This window comes from Vigna umbellata, chromosome 8, assembly GCF_029865625.1.
Source record: "Vigna umbellata cultivar VRB3 chromosome 8, Vumbellata_1.0, whole genome shotgun sequence".
NCBI lineage: Eukaryota > Viridiplantae > Streptophyta > Magnoliopsida > Fabales > Fabaceae > Vigna > Vigna umbellata.
In genome coordinates, this window is record NC_142172.1 from 7697543 (window position 1) to 7714875 (window position 17333).

General features: G+C 36.1%; 3 protein-coding genes across 3 annotated transcripts; all 3 read right to left on the bottom strand.

The window, feature by feature from the left end:
* Positions 1–160: 160 nt before the first annotated feature.
* LOC124843010 (cell division protein FtsZ homolog 2-1, chloroplastic-like) lies at positions 161–8760 on the bottom strand. Its single transcript, XM_047319631.2, has 8 exons — positions 8621–8760; positions 7232–8000; positions 6270–6569; positions 5211–5301; positions 4014–4138; positions 3405–3497; positions 539–604; positions 161–465 (listed from the first exon to the last, which is right to left on the bottom strand). Exons 2-8 carry the CDS (start codon positions 7877–7879, stop codon positions 334–336), a joined length of 1455 nt encoding a protein of 484 aa, XP_047175587.1. The 5' UTR covers positions 7880–8000; positions 8621–8760; the 3' UTR covers positions 161–333.
* A 4382-nt stretch (positions 8761–13142) lies between these two features.
* Positions 13143–13619, bottom strand: LOC148193955 (uncharacterized). The gene has a single exon (XM_088097060.1). The coding sequence runs from the start codon at positions 13617–13619 to the stop codon at positions 13143–13145; it is 477 nt and encodes a 158-aa protein (XP_087953186.1).
* A 3024-nt stretch (positions 13620–16643) lies between these two features.
* Positions 16644–17069, bottom strand: LOC124843012 (uncharacterized). The gene has a single exon (XM_047319632.1). The coding sequence runs from the start codon at positions 17067–17069 to the stop codon at positions 16644–16646; it is 426 nt and encodes a 141-aa protein (XP_047175588.1).
* Between the last annotated feature and the right edge of the window lie 264 nt (positions 17070–17333).

The window sequence follows — 17333 nt, forward strand, 5'->3', positions numbered from 1 at the left end:
ACTTTATCATTAAATGTTCGTACAATAATACATGTTTTAGTTGTCATGACATTTTATTTATACATGTTTCATTGGATAACTTTATCATTAATGTTTGTACAATAATATATGTTTTAGTTGTCATGACATTTTATTTATACATGTTTCATTGGAGATGAAATTATATAAGTTGAACCTCCCAGCATTAAAGAAACATTCTCTGTACAAGCTAATGAACTCATTCAAATATGCCAAGAAAAGCATTCATGGGAAGTGGAAAGTAATTAACTTTCGTGTTGTGTATAGCTAAGGGTGAAGAAGTGCAAGGGATTAAAGACATTGGGAAGAAGAATATCAAGCCCTTGGATATCGTGAACCTCCTTTCTTCTTTAGGAATTCAGGTATCTCAAACAAACCACCATCATTAAAAGAAGAGGATCTCCGATTAAATCCGAAGCTTGAATCTGCCTGAGTGAGTTGAGTCGCCTGTGATCGGAAGAAAACCATAATTAAATGTATGGCTGAAGGAATAAGGGTGGGGGAAACAGTTGATCCATACCTGCGGGGGCCTCCCTTCACCCTCCTCTTGACGCTTGAATCCAGTTGCAATCAATGTTATGCTGACCTGTATGAAACCAAATTTTTCATTGTTCAACACAATGATCGTATTATATGGTCAATAGTGTTGAGTGATTTTTGTAAAACTAATGGTCATTCACTTACTGAAATTAACACAAAATAATGGAAGGATTATACTACAATTTCAGAAATTCAAATTCATTGCTAATCAGTCTCTCTATACACTTAAAAGGAAAACTTAGAGTAAAATCTTTTTTTTAAAATTAGCTATGAATTACGATGGTTAGTACACGACCATTAAATCAAACTACTTTTTTTTATAAAGGAACAATGGTTATATACGTGCTTCTAATGATACAAATTACATAGGAGTTGGGTATGTGAAACAGTTCTTTTAGGATATAAGGAAAAGAGAACTTAGTTAAGAGAGTTAGAATATTAAAGAGATAGTTACTCGAAATGTTAGTTAGATATAAATTGGAGGACAAGGACAGGAGATGTAGGAAGCACAATATTAAACAGTTTTTGTTCTTCTCATTTTATTCAATAAAAATCTTCCTTTCTTTTTCTTATCAATTCTTGGATCCTAACTAATTGGTCCAATCTAATGGATGTTGGAGGGAGAACAAATGTTAGAGATGTAGGAAGCACAAATTTTGGGCTGCGGGGAAGCTGGCAGCGTTTGTGGGGGCAGATCCAATTGGTTGGATTGCAAATCCATTGGTTTGGATCTGTTAGAATTAGGAGTGCTATTGTATTGTGCAGCTTTTAGTAACTGCTCTATCGTATGCACCTTGTCTAAGGGTTGATTGTTATAGGGTATATCTTTTCCTTATAATATATTCTTCCGTTTTCCATATATATAAAATATATATCAGCTGAACTTTGGCCTGAGTGATTTTTAATCACATCCAAATTCAAGTTGGTATATCTCAGGAACCCTGTTGTTGGGCCACCTCAGTCCACTGTCTCCAGCCGTTGGCTGCTGCAGGTTGCCACAGTCTGCCACCATTGTTTGTCTAGCAATTAGGTGCGTCTCAAGGAGCATGACTCAATCCCAATGGTTGCGTGACTAAAAGCTGCACAATTTGGCACCACACACTGATCGATGTCAACTCTTCACCAGGTGCACGTGTCCCACACCCTGCCTTTCCGATGTTGGAATCACACAGGATCACCACTGTTCGTCTCATTGGTGTCTTCTAGGAACATTTTTTTTCTTGTCCTCAAGGTTTGTTGCCCTTAGAGCTCAAGGTTCTCTCCCTTCATAGCTTAGGGTTTTTCCTTCTTTCCTCAAACATGTTAGTGGCTCTGTCTCTGGAATGGCCTCTACTAATTTTGCACCTTCCTTTTCTGCTTGTCCCATTATTACCACAACAAAACTCAATTAGATAAACTACTTATCTTAATTTTCATCCTTGGAGTTATAGTTCCTTAGTTAAGGATACCAAGATCATTTGGAAAAGGAAGTCAGTTTTGTTTCAAATGAAAAAACAAAATCCCAGTGGCAGAAATTGCACTTCTAGCTATGTATTGTTTTATATAGCAGCAAGTTGAGCAACTGTCTAAGAAATACTCAAATCCTTGAAGACGTGTTCTTGCGTTTAGAAAAAGGCGTGGGATATTTTTCCTAGGGACATTCAAGATCTCTCTGATGCAACTCAAGAATACCCTCTCTCTCACACAGACCAATCATGATACAATCTCACATGTAGCAAAGGCTCGGACTGCAGCACAAGCATTGAAGAGATATATCGTGACTAATTCATGTTAAGGCATAGAAGATTAGACGCAAGCCTACACTTTGCAAACAAATAACTCAGTTTTGATGACAACTATAATACAAAGTCTTGGTATCTCTAATGAGTTTGTTAAGTGTAAATCAACTGAACTTTGCATCTAGCACAAAAAGACAGTCCCTCTTTCGCTTGAAGTATATTGAAGAACCAACAAACTAGCAAAACTCAGATGACAAGAAAACAAAAATGAAAGAAGTCTTGTGAGTTACTATCAGACGACCCCAGTTTATAAAGATAATCTCCTAGCTGCAGTGGAGAACGAAGCAAAGGCTCACCCCAACAAACCCTCCCCCCTCCCATCCTTTTTGACTACCAGAAGCAACCCATGATTTGCATTACATTCCTATAGATAATGAAGGTGAGTGAGTGTGTCCAAAATATGTAGTGAATTAGAAGCAGAGATACTTGCTGAATTCCAAAGCAAGAAACTCCCTAATTTGTGCAGTATCCGAGAAGGAATACTAAAATGTGCATGTGTTCAAAGGTGTTAAGAAGTGGAAGGTTCAGAGGCTGTTGTACAAAATCCAGCCTCATCCCAACCACCACCCAAGCCTCTAGATCTGAATTTGCATGCCGTAGCCAGGGAGTTCGCATCCCATGGCAGGTAAGTATCACAATGCTTTCAGGAAGGGTAGATGAAGATCATGGTGATGAAGATGAGAATGAGATCAAGCTTCCACCACTCCAACCTAGAAGACAAGGTTGATTTTAGGAATGTATTGTCGGATATAAGGAGAAGCAAAATTAGTTAAGACAGTTAGACTAGTAATGAGTTAGTTACGTTGAGGTGTTAGATATAAATAGGGAAGGATATCAGAGGAAAGGATGTTAATTTTGTAGATTGAGCATTAGCTCTTTGTGAAGGGGAAACCCTTGGAGGAGAGAGGCTCTCCTAGTTCTTGTTCTTTTCATTCTATTCAATAAAAGTCCTGATTTTCTTTCTCTTCTCAATTCGTTGTTCATAAGAAATTCGTTTCTAGTGGAATCACGGCATATCATTTACAACTTCACATTATTAATGTTACAGATTTACACAGTTTTACTTACTTGACCGGTGAGTGATGGATCTATTACTGCTCCAAATATTAAATTAGCAGTTGGGTCTACAAGATCATATATAACCTCTGCTGCTGCGTTTACCTGTAAATCATTACATTAAAAGCCAAAGCATACAAAAAGGTTACCATACGCATAGCAGCCTGCAAGAGCATGGTGAATTCAATAGAGAGCATATCATGAAGGCCATGTAACAAGTATTAGCTCAATTGAAAATCCAAGTTCAAAAAGATACTCAATGGAAAAAAAGAATATGTAATTACAGTAACAAGATAGGTGGATTGTCTTTTAAAATCCCATTTATAAGCGCAAGATTTTGCTCTCAACCAAATATTATATCAATGGTAACCTTTACATATCACAATAAATTATGCAGCACAACATCCCAATGAATTAGGCACTGTCAGGAAAAATAGATTTACATTTTGAGCATCATGAAGCTCCAAGTCCTAAATGATATAAATTCCAAAGGAGCAAAGGAAAAATGTATGCGAACAACAATAACAATAACAATAAAAGTAATAAAAAGGAAGGGGAGGGGGCATTTTAATTTATGGGTAACGGAAACAAATATTGGGAGACAAAGGGATAGCTATCTACCTCAAACAAGGTCAGATCAGTCCCCCCAGTTATGTTCCAAACAATTCCAGTTGCCCTCTCTATACCAATATCCAGCAAAGGTGACTGGATGGCATTTAACGCAGCATCTCTTGCCCTTGATTTTCCTTAAACACAAAAGAAGCCACATAATAAATTTCAATAAGATAGGAAGCAAAATATTAGAATGTACTCAATTCGTGGGCAAGATGACAGAAAGGGGGCTAAATCGAAACACAATGCCGTTACACTTTAATATTACAAAAAGAAAAACAGAAAGTAGTGTAGAAAAGGTAAAAAATTGTATTCAATCAACCATTACTGCATAATGTTAGGATAGGATACATTCAGAGTACTTAACAAATCTTCAGAATATACTTGCATTATCATAGAATATACTGTGAAAATAAGTTAGTTATATAAATGAGGAAGAAACCTTAGAAATATGTAAGGAACAGGTACAGAAAAATTACTTAACAAAAGTATTGCAGAAGGAAATCTGTTTAACATGAAGAACTTCGGGGATCTGCCCAACCAATGCCCAAGAGGCCCCAATTCTCTTACAAATGACAAGATATATCCTTCCCCATCAATACTCGTATTTATTTATTGGCAAGGTGCATTAACCAAACCATCTCACATAACAAACAAATATAACTGACTCAGGTAACTATTAACCTATTGTAACTAACTTCTAATAGGGGTTTACCTAACAGAATTATTACCTGGTTTATTTTCTTAATTTATATAGGTTAGTATATTACACTAGTGTTTGCAATTAGCAAAGACAAAAAAAATATGTACCCACATATATTTGTAGGTAAAATCTGAGACGAAATCTAAATATTAAATGGATATCTTTAATGATACTTGTGAATAATGGATACGGACATTTAATTACCTGTTTGCTGATGGGATGAGTTAGGGTATAATGGTATCCAACTAAAGGATAACTACTACCGCTAATCTTTATTAGTGAATTTTATGCCTCAAATAACATCATTTGTATAAATCCTTTCCTTTTGGCATGCATTCTGAAAAGCTAACACGACCATTGCACATATGAAGGTTCAAATTATTACGCAATCTTTTTGCAAGCAAAACAAAGGATCAAGAACTCCTACAGATCCAATCTTTGCATGATTATGATTCAAATAGAAGTTCAAGACTAGGAGGCCACATTGCAGTTTCCATACATACCAGTTGCAGTTCCTATCCCCATTAGTGAAGAACCAGCATTGGCCATGATAGCTCGAACATCAGCAAAATCTACATTCACCAACCCTGGTATCTGCAATAATTTAGTAAGGAAAATGAATTTTTAATGATTTTACAGAAAGATATAATCAATTTTAAACCATGGGCAATGAATGAATAATTGGTCTGCATGTTCAAACATTTTTTTGAGAAGAAAGTACATTTTTTAATAAAATAGTCATTTTTTTACTAATTTTTATAAGTTTGGGTGAAACTATTTTTTAAAGTAGAAGCAGAACACTATTATTTTTTAGTTGCTTCTAAACAAACAGTTTTCTTCTTTTTTACAATCACTTTTTTTAAGCACAAACAAACAGATCCAATATATAATCAGAACAATCTACCAGTTGGATAGCCAGTTTATGTTTTATCAAGATATAATTTCATGCGGGAAAAGTTTCAAACAAATAATTGTCTGAGTTCTGACAATTTTAAATCAACCTGTCAAACAACTTTGTGCCCTGTAGTCATAAATAGGAAAACAAATACTTCAAAATAGTAGTCATGTCAAGTCATATTCATGTTAAACATGTATCCATTTCAGACACTTCATGAGAACTTGAATACTCCTAGCTGCATTTTACTTATACTTTTAAACTTCTATTCAAACACAGCTGAAAGTATTACAATAATTAGAGAAAATGGACAATTTTATTTTGTGTACACTGACCTGTGTATGATTTTATAACAATGATTTAAGGCAAGTATTTTATGTTAACTTTAGATGCATTATAGTTGCGTAGTGGACATAACGGTGATTTTTAAAATTTATCATATTTCTCATGACCTTGTTGTATCTTATCCGTGTCCGATGTCATATTCAAGCTCTCAAGCGTGCAAAACATATGTCAGCACAACAAACTATAAGGTTGCAATGTACCCTTTTCATTCACCCTTTTGCTTTTACTTCTTTACAATCCATTTTTTTATAGGAACAAAATGTATGAAGGAAAATAGCAATGCAAGTGTTAGTGTTGAAAGATAGCTAACAATATTTCATACCGTAATAATATCAGATATGCCGCGAACACCCTGTCGAAGAATATCATCTGCCAAATTGAATGCTTCACTTACAGGGGTAGACTGAGAAACTGCTGTTAGTAGCTTGTCATTTGGAATAACTATAAGTGTGTCCACACTATCTCTCAAGGCTGTAATTCCTTCTTGGGCTTGAATAGCTCTCCTTCTTCCTTCAAATGAGAAAGGGGTGGTGACAATACCAACCGTCAGTACACCCATTGACTTTGCTATACTGGCAATAATTGGAGCTCCACCTGTGCCAGTTCCCCCACCCATTCCAGCCTGTAAAAGTTAATTTCAATTTCCAAGCTCAGTGAAATACACGAATAAAGAACAATTTTAGGAACTACGAGCAAGACTGTTCCAAATTTGAAAATTTCACATACTTTAAGATTTCAAACTGTATATATCAAGAACCACAGGTTGCTAATCATTAAAAACTAGAATAGTAAATACTTCTAATAAACCCCCACCCCTATCCTTTTGAAACAAATTTCCCAAACAACCAAGTTTTTACTTGATATTATAGTGTACCAAGTAAAATTAAATTCAACATTATAAGAATAATAAAATTTTATGCCCTTTTTGCCTTTAACTATCTTGGTTATATTATATTTTGAGCTACTAGCTTACAAACATGTTAGATATAAAAATCATCTGTTTTCATTTAATATATTAAGGTTTTAGGAGGATCAGTTCGGCTATGACAAAGTGCTTAGGGATCGAGTTCTAGCTGTCAACTTTTAACTCAAATAAGTATCATCAGATATGAAAATCTCTAATGAGCCTCCACTTATCAAGGAATAAGGAGGATTGGTCCTTGACCCTAATATTTTGACTTTATCAACAGTTAGACCAGTATTAAAAAGATAATTCATACACAATTACAATTTCAATTTGCAGAAGCTATAATTGAAAAAAAAAATAAAAGTAGCTGAACCTACTGTAACAAAGACCATATCGGCTCCATAGACCGCCTCTTCTATAGACTCTTTGCTTTCTTTAGCAGCATTCATTCCGGTCTCGGGGTTACCACCAGCGCCAAGACCTCGCGTAAGCTCTTGACCAATTTGCAAACGGTTCTCAGGATAGACAGGTGACATTCTCATGGCTTGAACATCAGTATTAATAATCCAAAACTCCACACCATGCATCGAACTCTCTATCATGCGATTGACTGCATTAGACCCACCTCCTCCAACGCCTATAACTTTGATCTTTGCTTCATTGTAATCACTTTGAATAGACATAGCTCCTGGGCTCTCGGATATATGTTCACGTGAGTTATCCTTTCTAGGGCTGTTAACTGTACTGCTCCCTTCTCCTCTAAGCATTGACACCTCAGGATGTAAATCAAGAAAAGGTCCCTGGCTATTATATGGACTGACCCCGTGAGAATTGGCTGAACACTTAACTTCAAGTAAACCCGACACCTGGATGCCACCAGAAAATCCATTCCTGCGGTCATACATTTTCATGCAACGAGCTCTCCCAGGGTAATTCACCCTCAGATTTCTTCCTCCAACAGTAAACACCCTTGCTGAATTTCTAGTATTAGAAGGTGCAACAATTGTTGATACACAAGTGGCCATTTTGATTTTGTTGGTATAAACTTCAAAGTTGCGATATGTTGGTAAATGTACGGAGGAAAAATAGAAGCTAAACAATTCAAACTTGCAATTCACCCAGAATTCTTTCTCCAAATACCAGTTCCTAAAATAAATAAACAGAAATGTTAGGGCGTATTTGAGTTCCTTCTCACCTATAGGTTTCAAAACCTGTTTCTTTAAAATAATTTCATACTACTCAGCAATTAATTTGCCGTCCAAGATCAATTAAGTTTCAAAATTTATATCCAAAACTAAAATAAAAAAATAAAACAGAAAAACGTAGATGTTTTCCCATCCTTTTCTCCTACTCCTTCTGCTTTCATCTTATTCAAACTCTCCATTTCATACCCTCTTCTTTGTACCACCCTCAGTTGACTCTCCGGTTAACCTTGTTTGGTTCCATTTCAAAAATTATTATTATTTTTAATAAAATGTAGAACTGAAACACAACAAACACTAACACGCCACTCACAACAACAAGAACACAAAGGGGCAATACACAAAATGGGGAACGATTGAATTACCGCATAGCAAAGCTAATTAGTAGAATCAAAATACCAACAACATGCAAGCTCGGGGCGATAAGTTGATAAGAAAAACAGATGCATAAAGTCGTAATTGACGAATGAAGTGGTAAAGGATAGAACAAAGAAAAGAAAGCACAATTGATGATAACGAAAAGAAGAATGACAATATGTATGAGTGTGAGAGAAGGAGGAATGCCTCAGAAATTCGAAGAAAAGAGCACGGAGGATCGATGAAGGGCATGCATTTGGGTTGTGGAAGGATACAAAATGGAAATGGTGAAATCAAAAGCGGGGTTTATGGGTTAAACCAACCACTGAGCAGCAACACACTTTTCCTTTTTCTCTTTTCACATTTCATTTTCATTGAAAATTATATTTTTTAAATTTTCATTGAAAATTATATTTTTTAAATTTTCATTGAAAATTATATTTTTTAAATTTTCATTGAAAATTATATTCTTAGAAAATAATGTGAGTTGGCTGCACTACGTCAGCAACTTTAAACTTGTGATTCCACGAACTTTTATTATTTTAAGTACAATATGTAGAAAGTATTTATTGTGCTGAAATACTGAATAACACTTCATTACTTAAACATGTTCCATTTGTTCAAGAAAACTAAGTTGTAATTAATTTGCATAGTATGTTGGTTTTATTTTAAGAAATAAAATGTACAAGTTTTTTTAGAGTACTAGTTAATCAATTAAAATGATTTTTTATTAAGAAGATTCATGCGTAATTTTCGTTATTAGTTTAATGTAATTTTAATATAAGACTTTTACTATAAGACTTTTATAACCTGACAATTTTTAGTTAGTTATTATCAAATTAATAATAAGTTTATTAAATAAATTAATGATTTATAAAAAAAATTGAGCATTTCATATATTTTTTCAAGAGAGCGGAGAAATTTTATAAGATAAATTTAGGTGAATTATATACATAAATATTTTTTTTGTCGAACATAATCTATGATACTAATGCAACTTTGAGATTAATCTTCTCTTGTTAACAAAGTTGTAACTTTCAAAACAAAAACAGTTAATTAGAAAAAAAAATATAAAGTTATTTACGATCATCTAACATAATTATAAAGTCAACTTTATATACCTATTAACTAATCAAAGTTATGTACAAAACAACTAATTAAAATATTAAACATATGCGGCTCGTCTCTCTACCGTATGCTCAAGAGAAACTTCATCATCCTCTACTCACACCTACCAAACGATCATAGCCAAGAAAAGAAACAAATTACATACAACAAAATCACAAACAAAGGGTAAGCTAGATATTGAAACAATACATTAATATATCAAACATCATAATTAAATCACATAGAACAATCAACTCAAAACATCATAACCATGTCAAGACTTAGACTGGAATGTCCGGACATAGAATGAATGTCGAGCTATGGCGGGTTGTGCACTTGTGGTGGCCTCTACTGCTTTGCAAAGTCATTGCCAATGAGTTTCACCCTACCACACTCAAAGTTAGTTTGTTGCACGCCTTGAATCATACTAGAAGCACCCAAGACTAAGACCTCATGTCACTCTCACCACATATGTCAAACTTCTCTACTTGAGAATGAATGATCATTTGAGTGTCACGATAACCCCCAAAACTGAGCTACTTGCATTTATACTAATGATACTTGAAACAACCAACAAAGAATTTCACCTTAGAAACTCTTTTCAACCATACTTCAAATACACACATAACTTCATGCATAAAATCTCACAAAATTTTTCATTAATATTACTAAACAAACATTACATTACCATATCAATTTTTATCCGTAGAAAACAAATAACGTATAAAATAAAAGACACCAATATGCATACAAGACGCCGTAACAAAAAACTTAATATTTGATTATCACAACTGATAATCGATTATTCTCGAAAGGATTCATGCCAAAATGATTTTTAGACGGCAATGATCGATTATCATATGTGATAATCGATTATTCTCGAGAGCTTTGAAGAAAAAATGACATTCTAATTAGAATAATCGATTATCAAGTGAGATAATCGATTATTCTTATCAGTTTTTGACAACAACTTGATTTTTCTAGTTTTGGTGCATCTTATACATATCCAAATAATCAATTTAGAATCTTTCACACTAATATTGATACGAAAACATGTTATAAATGAAAATAGAGTACTACATTGCTCATTTGGTTAGGAATTAGATGTACCAAACCAACTTAACAACTCCAAAAGTGCCTAAACTCAATTCTATCACTTGAACCACTCAATATAAGAAATCTAACAGTATGGATAAGTCTTAATACACTAGATAACATACCCAAATACCTCAGTTTACTCATAACCTTTCTGTTTCAAGATTTCACTTGTCAAACCTCAAAGTTGAACTAAAATGTGCCCAAGAACTTACCCTATTGTGAATCTAAAACTTCTACATCGGATTTTACTCCTTTAAATGCCTAGACAAGTCATAATTGGTTTGATATCAATCTCCTTACTTCCCAAAACAGCTCACAACCCTTACCTCAAAATTTCACTACCCAAAACCCCAATTTTTCACTAAAAACACCTTAAAACTTCAATAATGAACTACCTTTATGTTCCATATTAGATTTCAAACAAATAATACCTCTAGCAAGTCTTTAATGACCACATAATAGTCCTAAACCAATAACTTTCTCATTCCACAACCTATATCTCAAACTCACCTATCAAAATCCTTTTTTTATGCTTAGAACTCATGATCTAGATCATTACTCACTCCAAACACTTTGAATTCAATTTCACACAACAATACAACTTCATCCCACATAATCATGACAACATCAAACATCAAAATCATACAATTCCAAGTATACAAACATCATTCTATCAAGCATCATTATCTCAACATCAAGAATATTATCACAATTACATTTAATTCATCATATTATACACACACACACACACACACTAATTTAACACCACAAACATAATCTAAAACAAAGTCTAGTTATATACACACTAATTTAACACCACAAACATAATCTAAACCAAAGTCTAGTTTCCCTTACTTGGCAACGAAACTAAAGTCCTCTAAAAACACTGAATCCTTAATTAGAGTACAAGGAACTCTAGAAACACCTACACAACACCGAATTGTAAGCGGAAAGAGTCCTTAGGACCTTTGATTGACCAAGAATTAGGAAAAGAGATCATGAATCACATGCGACAAAGGATTATAATGCATGATCTCAAACTAAGAACGAGAGACAAAAAGGAATTGAAACGTACTTGCTTTAAACTAGATATTGATCTAATGGATATGTAGACCATGTCATCGTGATCATCTAGACCCCTCTTGATCGTCAAACAAATGATCGAGGAGTTAGAACTTTTAGAGAGATTGTAGAGAGTTCAAGAGAATAATGTTTTAGAGAGAAGAGGAGTGTTTAAGATAATGAGACGAGTTTAAGAAATTTTATTTATTTAACCAACTTAGTTTTAAATTTTATAACACACATACCAACTCTAATATTCTATTTTCTTGGTTCTTATATTCTTCCCAATAACAAAAATTTTCGATCTCGAAAATTAAACTTACCAAAGAACAGGTGAGGATAGGACTCTCTCAAGACTCCTTCTAACTCCCACGTAGAGTCACATATCCTTCTATCCTTGACAACTTTTACTAGACTGATGGTCTTTCCTATAAGGTGCTTTGTTTTCATCAGGTTGAACATCCATTGTAAGATCATCTGTGACTTGCACATCCTCCACTTCAAACACATGAGAGGGGTTTGACGCATACTTCTTAAACTATGAAACATGAAAAACTAGATTAAGGTTCGACAATTGGGGAGGAATAGCTATCTCATAAGCCACTAACCCTACTCGCCTTAAGATATGATAAGGACTAATGAACCTAGGAAACAACTTTCTAGAAAGAAAGGCTCTACCTACACATGTAGTAGGAGTCACTCGAAGGAAGACATGGTCCCTAACTACAAACTCAAGCGGTCTACGTCTTTGATCAGCATAGGATTTCTACCTACTTTGAGATGCCTTCATCCTCTCCTGTATAAGTTTCACTTTCTTCGTGGTTTGTTGAATCAACTCTGGCCCAACCAACATTGCTTCACCCTCCTAAAACCAACATAGAGGCGTTTGACATCTTCTACCACACAATGCTTCACACAGTGTCATACCAATGCTAGATTGAAAACTATTATTGTAGGTGAACTCCACCAACGAAAACACTTCATCCCAGACTCCCAAATGATTCAATACACGCGTCCTCAGAAAATTATCTAGTAATTGGATCGTTCTCTCAAACTGACTATCTGTCTGAGGATGATATGTAGAGCTCATCTGTAACCTGCTGCTCAACTGACTCTGTAGAGAGTGCCAAAACTTGGATGTAAATCGTGGATCATTATCTAACACAATGCTCGATAGTACCCCATGCAGCCTCACTATCTCTCTGATATACAACTATGCAAGCTTCACCATAGACATCCCCAGATTCACTGCCAAGAAATGAGCAATCTTGGTTAATCGGTCCATTACTGACCAAATAACATCATGACCTCTAACAAAGTCCATGGCTATGTTATCTCATTTCCACTTAGGGACCTCCAACTGCTGCAACAAACCACCAGGTCGTTGATGCTCCACCTTAACTCTTTGACAGGTCAAACATGAAGAAACAAATTGTGTTATATCCTTTCCCATCCCAAACCACTAGAAAGACTCCTTGAGGTTCTGATACATTTTAGTCATGCTAGGATGCATGTTAAAACGACTTTGATGTCCTTCCTCAAGGATCAATCTCTTCAGCTCAACATCATCAAGAACACAGACTATGCCTCTGAATCTCAAGATACCATCAATCCCCAAAGCAAACTCTCTGCCCTGATCTGTACCCAACAAACTTACTGATATCTGCAGCTCGACATCTGATAATTGTTTCTCTATGATACGACCTAGCAGATCACTTGAAACCACCACATTACTGCATTTGATACAATCTGACTCAAGCTCCACCAGTAGTCTTATATATCTAAACTTCTCTATTAGCTCCAACTCTTGGACCATCAAAGCAGATACATGAATTGTATTCCTACTCAACGCGTTTGCTACTACATTCGCCCTCCCTAGCTGGTAAAGAAGATCAAACTCAAATTCCTTCAAGAAATCCATCAATCTCCTCTGCCTCATGTTTAGTTTCTTCTGATAAAAAAGATACTTCAAACTCTTATGATCACTTAACACTTGAAACTGTGCACCATATAGATAGTGCCTCTAAATCTTCAAGGAAAAAACAACCACCAGATCTACTGATATACCACCAACTGAGATCACATGTCTTAGAAACTACACTTCCTTCATCCAAAACTCGCACTTGGAAAACTTGGCATATAATTGCTTCTCTCTCAACACCCCTAGTGATTAACGTGTTCCTCACGAGGTTTGGAGTAGATAAGAATGTCATATATAAAGACTACGACAAAATTATCTAAGAATGACCTGGAGATTTTGCTCATATAGTCCATGAATATAGTTATAGCGCTAGTCACACTAAAAGGCATGACCACATACTCATAATGCCCATATCTAGACCTGAAGGTAGTCTTCTACTCATCACCTGCCTTAACTAGAATCTGATGGTAACCCGACCTTAGATTTATCTTGGAAAACATCGCAACTCCATGTAGTTGACCAATTAATTCATCTATTCTGGGCAACAAATATTTGTTCTTGATGGTCAACTTATTCAGCTGCCTCAAGTCCATACACAACCTAAAGCTACCATCCTTCTTCTTTACTAACAACACTGACGCACCCCATGGCGAGACACTCAGCCTAATAAAATGCTTTTTAAGCAAATGTTCTATCTACTTTTTAAGCTCTACTAACTTTGCAAGAGCCATCCTATAAGGAGTTATTGATACTGGCCCTAAACCTGACACTAGATCAATAGAGAACTCAACCTCCCTTTGAGAAGGCAACCTCGACACTTCCTCAGGAAACACAACCAAGAAATCACTCATAGTTGAGTGATCTAAACTCTGTCCACTCTGCTCAACCTCCATATTAGTTAACACTAGAAAGCAACACGACCCTTCACTTAACTTTTGACATACCTGCCCCGAACACAACAACATAGACTCCTATACATCAAGAAACAACAATTTTTTCTCACCACAATTTATGAGAATGCGATTGATAGATAGTCAATCCATCGTTAAGATCACCTCCAATCCTTGTAGAGGTAAGCATATGAGATTTACCTTAAATTGACGCCCCTCAACAATCACAAAACATCTAGCACACACTGGAGACATCCTACCCAACCCGGAAGCTGAAGTAGACACAACCAGGTCATACTATAGTTCACAGACTGACAACCCCAACTTATGTACACAAGCTTATGACAAAAAAGAGTGTATCGGTGCAGAATCATACAAAACACAACAACTCCTACCATGCAACAAATAGTGATCAATAATAAGGTTACCTGAACTGGCTGCCTTTGACACAGATAAAGCAAACACTCTGCTCGAAGCTTGAGGTCTGACACCTCCCCTCAGATGAGATCGACTCGCTTGATGTGACTGTGAACCTATCCTCCTAACCGTAGGATAATCTTTAGTGTAGTGCCCCTCTCTCTTGCAGATGTTGCACTTCTTGAACCCAACCATCTGTGAACAAGTTGACTGTAGATGCGACCCTTCACAAATATAACATCTCAAACTCCCCGACTAACTCGCCTGGCTTGGTTGAACTAACTACGGAGAGGAGAACCCCTAGACCCATGAGAAGGAGGCCTAGAGTATGGTGTCCCCCTAGCACTAAAACTGCTCTTGGACCCAAATGGCCTACCAACCCTCCACGACTGGCTTGCTGACTCTCTAATAACGGTAATTCTTACCATTATCTGTGGTGCATTTTTATACCAAATAAACTATCTTGAAGCTTGAAACCTGCATAATCCTCTCTTTTATCTAACTTTGTGAATAAGTTTAGTTTAGGTTACACTTAGGGATTTTCATCACTAATTCCCTCAATTTTGTAGGCAAATTGTGTGCATTGGAAGAGCATAAAAACCATAAAGAGCTAGAACCTAGGAAAAGCTGCAAAAGCAAGTGATTAGAGGACTCATGAAGACAATTTTCATGCTTGCGCGCCCCAAAAAGGGGGGCTGAGCCCCATTTGGTGCGCAACTCACGCCCGGGCACCCTAGAAAGGGGCTGAGCGCCAATCTTCGTGCAACTCTATGCGCAACTTTTACGCCCGGGCACCCCAGAAGGGGGGGGGGGTTTAGCGCGACACTTGCTGATGTGGCACCCTAGACCTATTTAAAGCTACCATGCAATGAGGGTGCGATCTTCTTGGCGGCTGAAGCACGAAAACACCATTTTGGACCTCTGGGAGCTAGTTTTGGGCGACAGTGGGAGCTCTCCATTCATCTTCCTTGGGTCTCCATCTCTTCCATTTTCATCCATTGTAAGCTCAAGCTCTCCATGACAATGGAGAGCTAAGTTCATTTTGTTAGGGAATTATGTAACTATGAAACTCTCTTATAAATGCACTTGTTTTGAATGAATACAAGTTTCTTTCATTGATTGCTATTGTTTATTTCCTTTGCTTAAAGCTTATTGTGACTTGATCAACCATAACATGATTCTTTGGTTTGCTTAATGTTGGGAAATATTGGGTGAACCGTGAACTAGACTAAATACCTAAAGGAAATTGTATCTAGGAATAGAACTTGGACCTTTAGTTGTCTTAAACCTCATTTATTAATGCAGATGAACCTGTTAGGTTTCCAAGGGATTGGAGTTTAATGAGTAAGTCTAGGCTCTCTCTACCAAGGGATTGGGTTTGAGTAACTTAGTAGGTTGACATGAGCAATTAATGAAGAAGTAGTAATATGCATTTGCATGAGAGTGTAGTAGGTAAAATCATTCTCCAACATTTCCATTCCATATCATCTTTAATCATTTCATTTCCAAGTGTTTTGAACCCAAAAAGTTCAATTTGCAACTTATGTATTATTTTTATTTTTATTGCACCGAAATCACATTAAATGAAATCATTCGTTAGTCTAAATTAGTTAGGTAATTATACGATTGTAAAGTGTCATACGAGTCTCTTGGGATATGATATCCGGTCTTACCGGTTTATTACTTAAAACGATTTGGTACACTTGCCAATGAGTTAACACTCTCCACCTCTTTCTTAGCTTCTCAAGCACTCTTGCTCTCTCTCTACCAAAGCAGGAAACTCCTTAATACATAAGCCATCAACCAACAACTTGATGTCACCTCTTAAACCATTCTCAAACTTTCTACATCGCCACTCCTCATCCATGGCTAATGTGTGGAATCGGATAAGATGTTTAAACCTGTCAGCATACTCAGAAAACGACATACCACCCTGCACCAACTGAAGAAACTCAACCTCTTTAGCAAACCACACATTATCAAGAAAGTACTCAGTGTAAAACTTCTTCTTGAACAACTCCCAAGTAATCTGAGTATCACTGCTCTCTAACAAGGATCTCATGTTGCTCCACCAATGGCTAGCCTCACCAGTCAGTAAATACTCAATGTAGGCCAACCTATTCTCCTTTGGGCACCTCTTAGCATTATAAATCCTCTCCATATCTCGGAACCACTAATCTTCCTGATCTAGACTAACTTTGCCATAAAACTTGGTCGGGTGGTGTTGTAGAAACCTCTTAAGACTCCACTCCTCAAGTTGAGTGGAAGAAGAAAAAGATGATCCAGTTGTAATTCATTCACTGCTCATCAACTCAACATATTGCCTTTGGGATGTCTCATTTGACAACCTAGCAGCATCCAACTGCTGCAAGGCCACCGTGTTCAGCTGAACCAAGAAGGAATTATGTTGCTACATTGCCCCTAT

Bases quoted from the DNA above. Each gene is read 5' to 3' on its own strand.
- LOC148193955 (XM_088097060.1), bottom strand. From the start codon at position 13,619: ATGAGGCAGAGGAGATTGATGGATTTCTTGAAGGAATTTGAGTTTGAT.
- LOC124843012 (XM_047319632.1), bottom strand. From the start codon at position 17,069: ATGGAGAGGATTTATAATGCTAAGAGGTGCCCAAAGGAGAATAGGTTG.
- LOC124843010 (XM_047319631.2), bottom strand. From the start codon at position 7,879: ATGGCCACTTGTGTATCAACAATTGTTGCACCTTCTAATACTAGAAAT. The intron at 4,139-5,210 runs GTATGTATGGAA...TTTGTGTTTAAG, and splicing joins GGGGATAGGAACTGCAACTG to GAAAATCAAGGGCAAGAGAT. The intron at 605-3,404 runs GTAAGTAAAACT...GGTTTCATACAG, and splicing joins ATCCATCACTCACCGGTCAA to GTCAGCATAACATTGATTGC.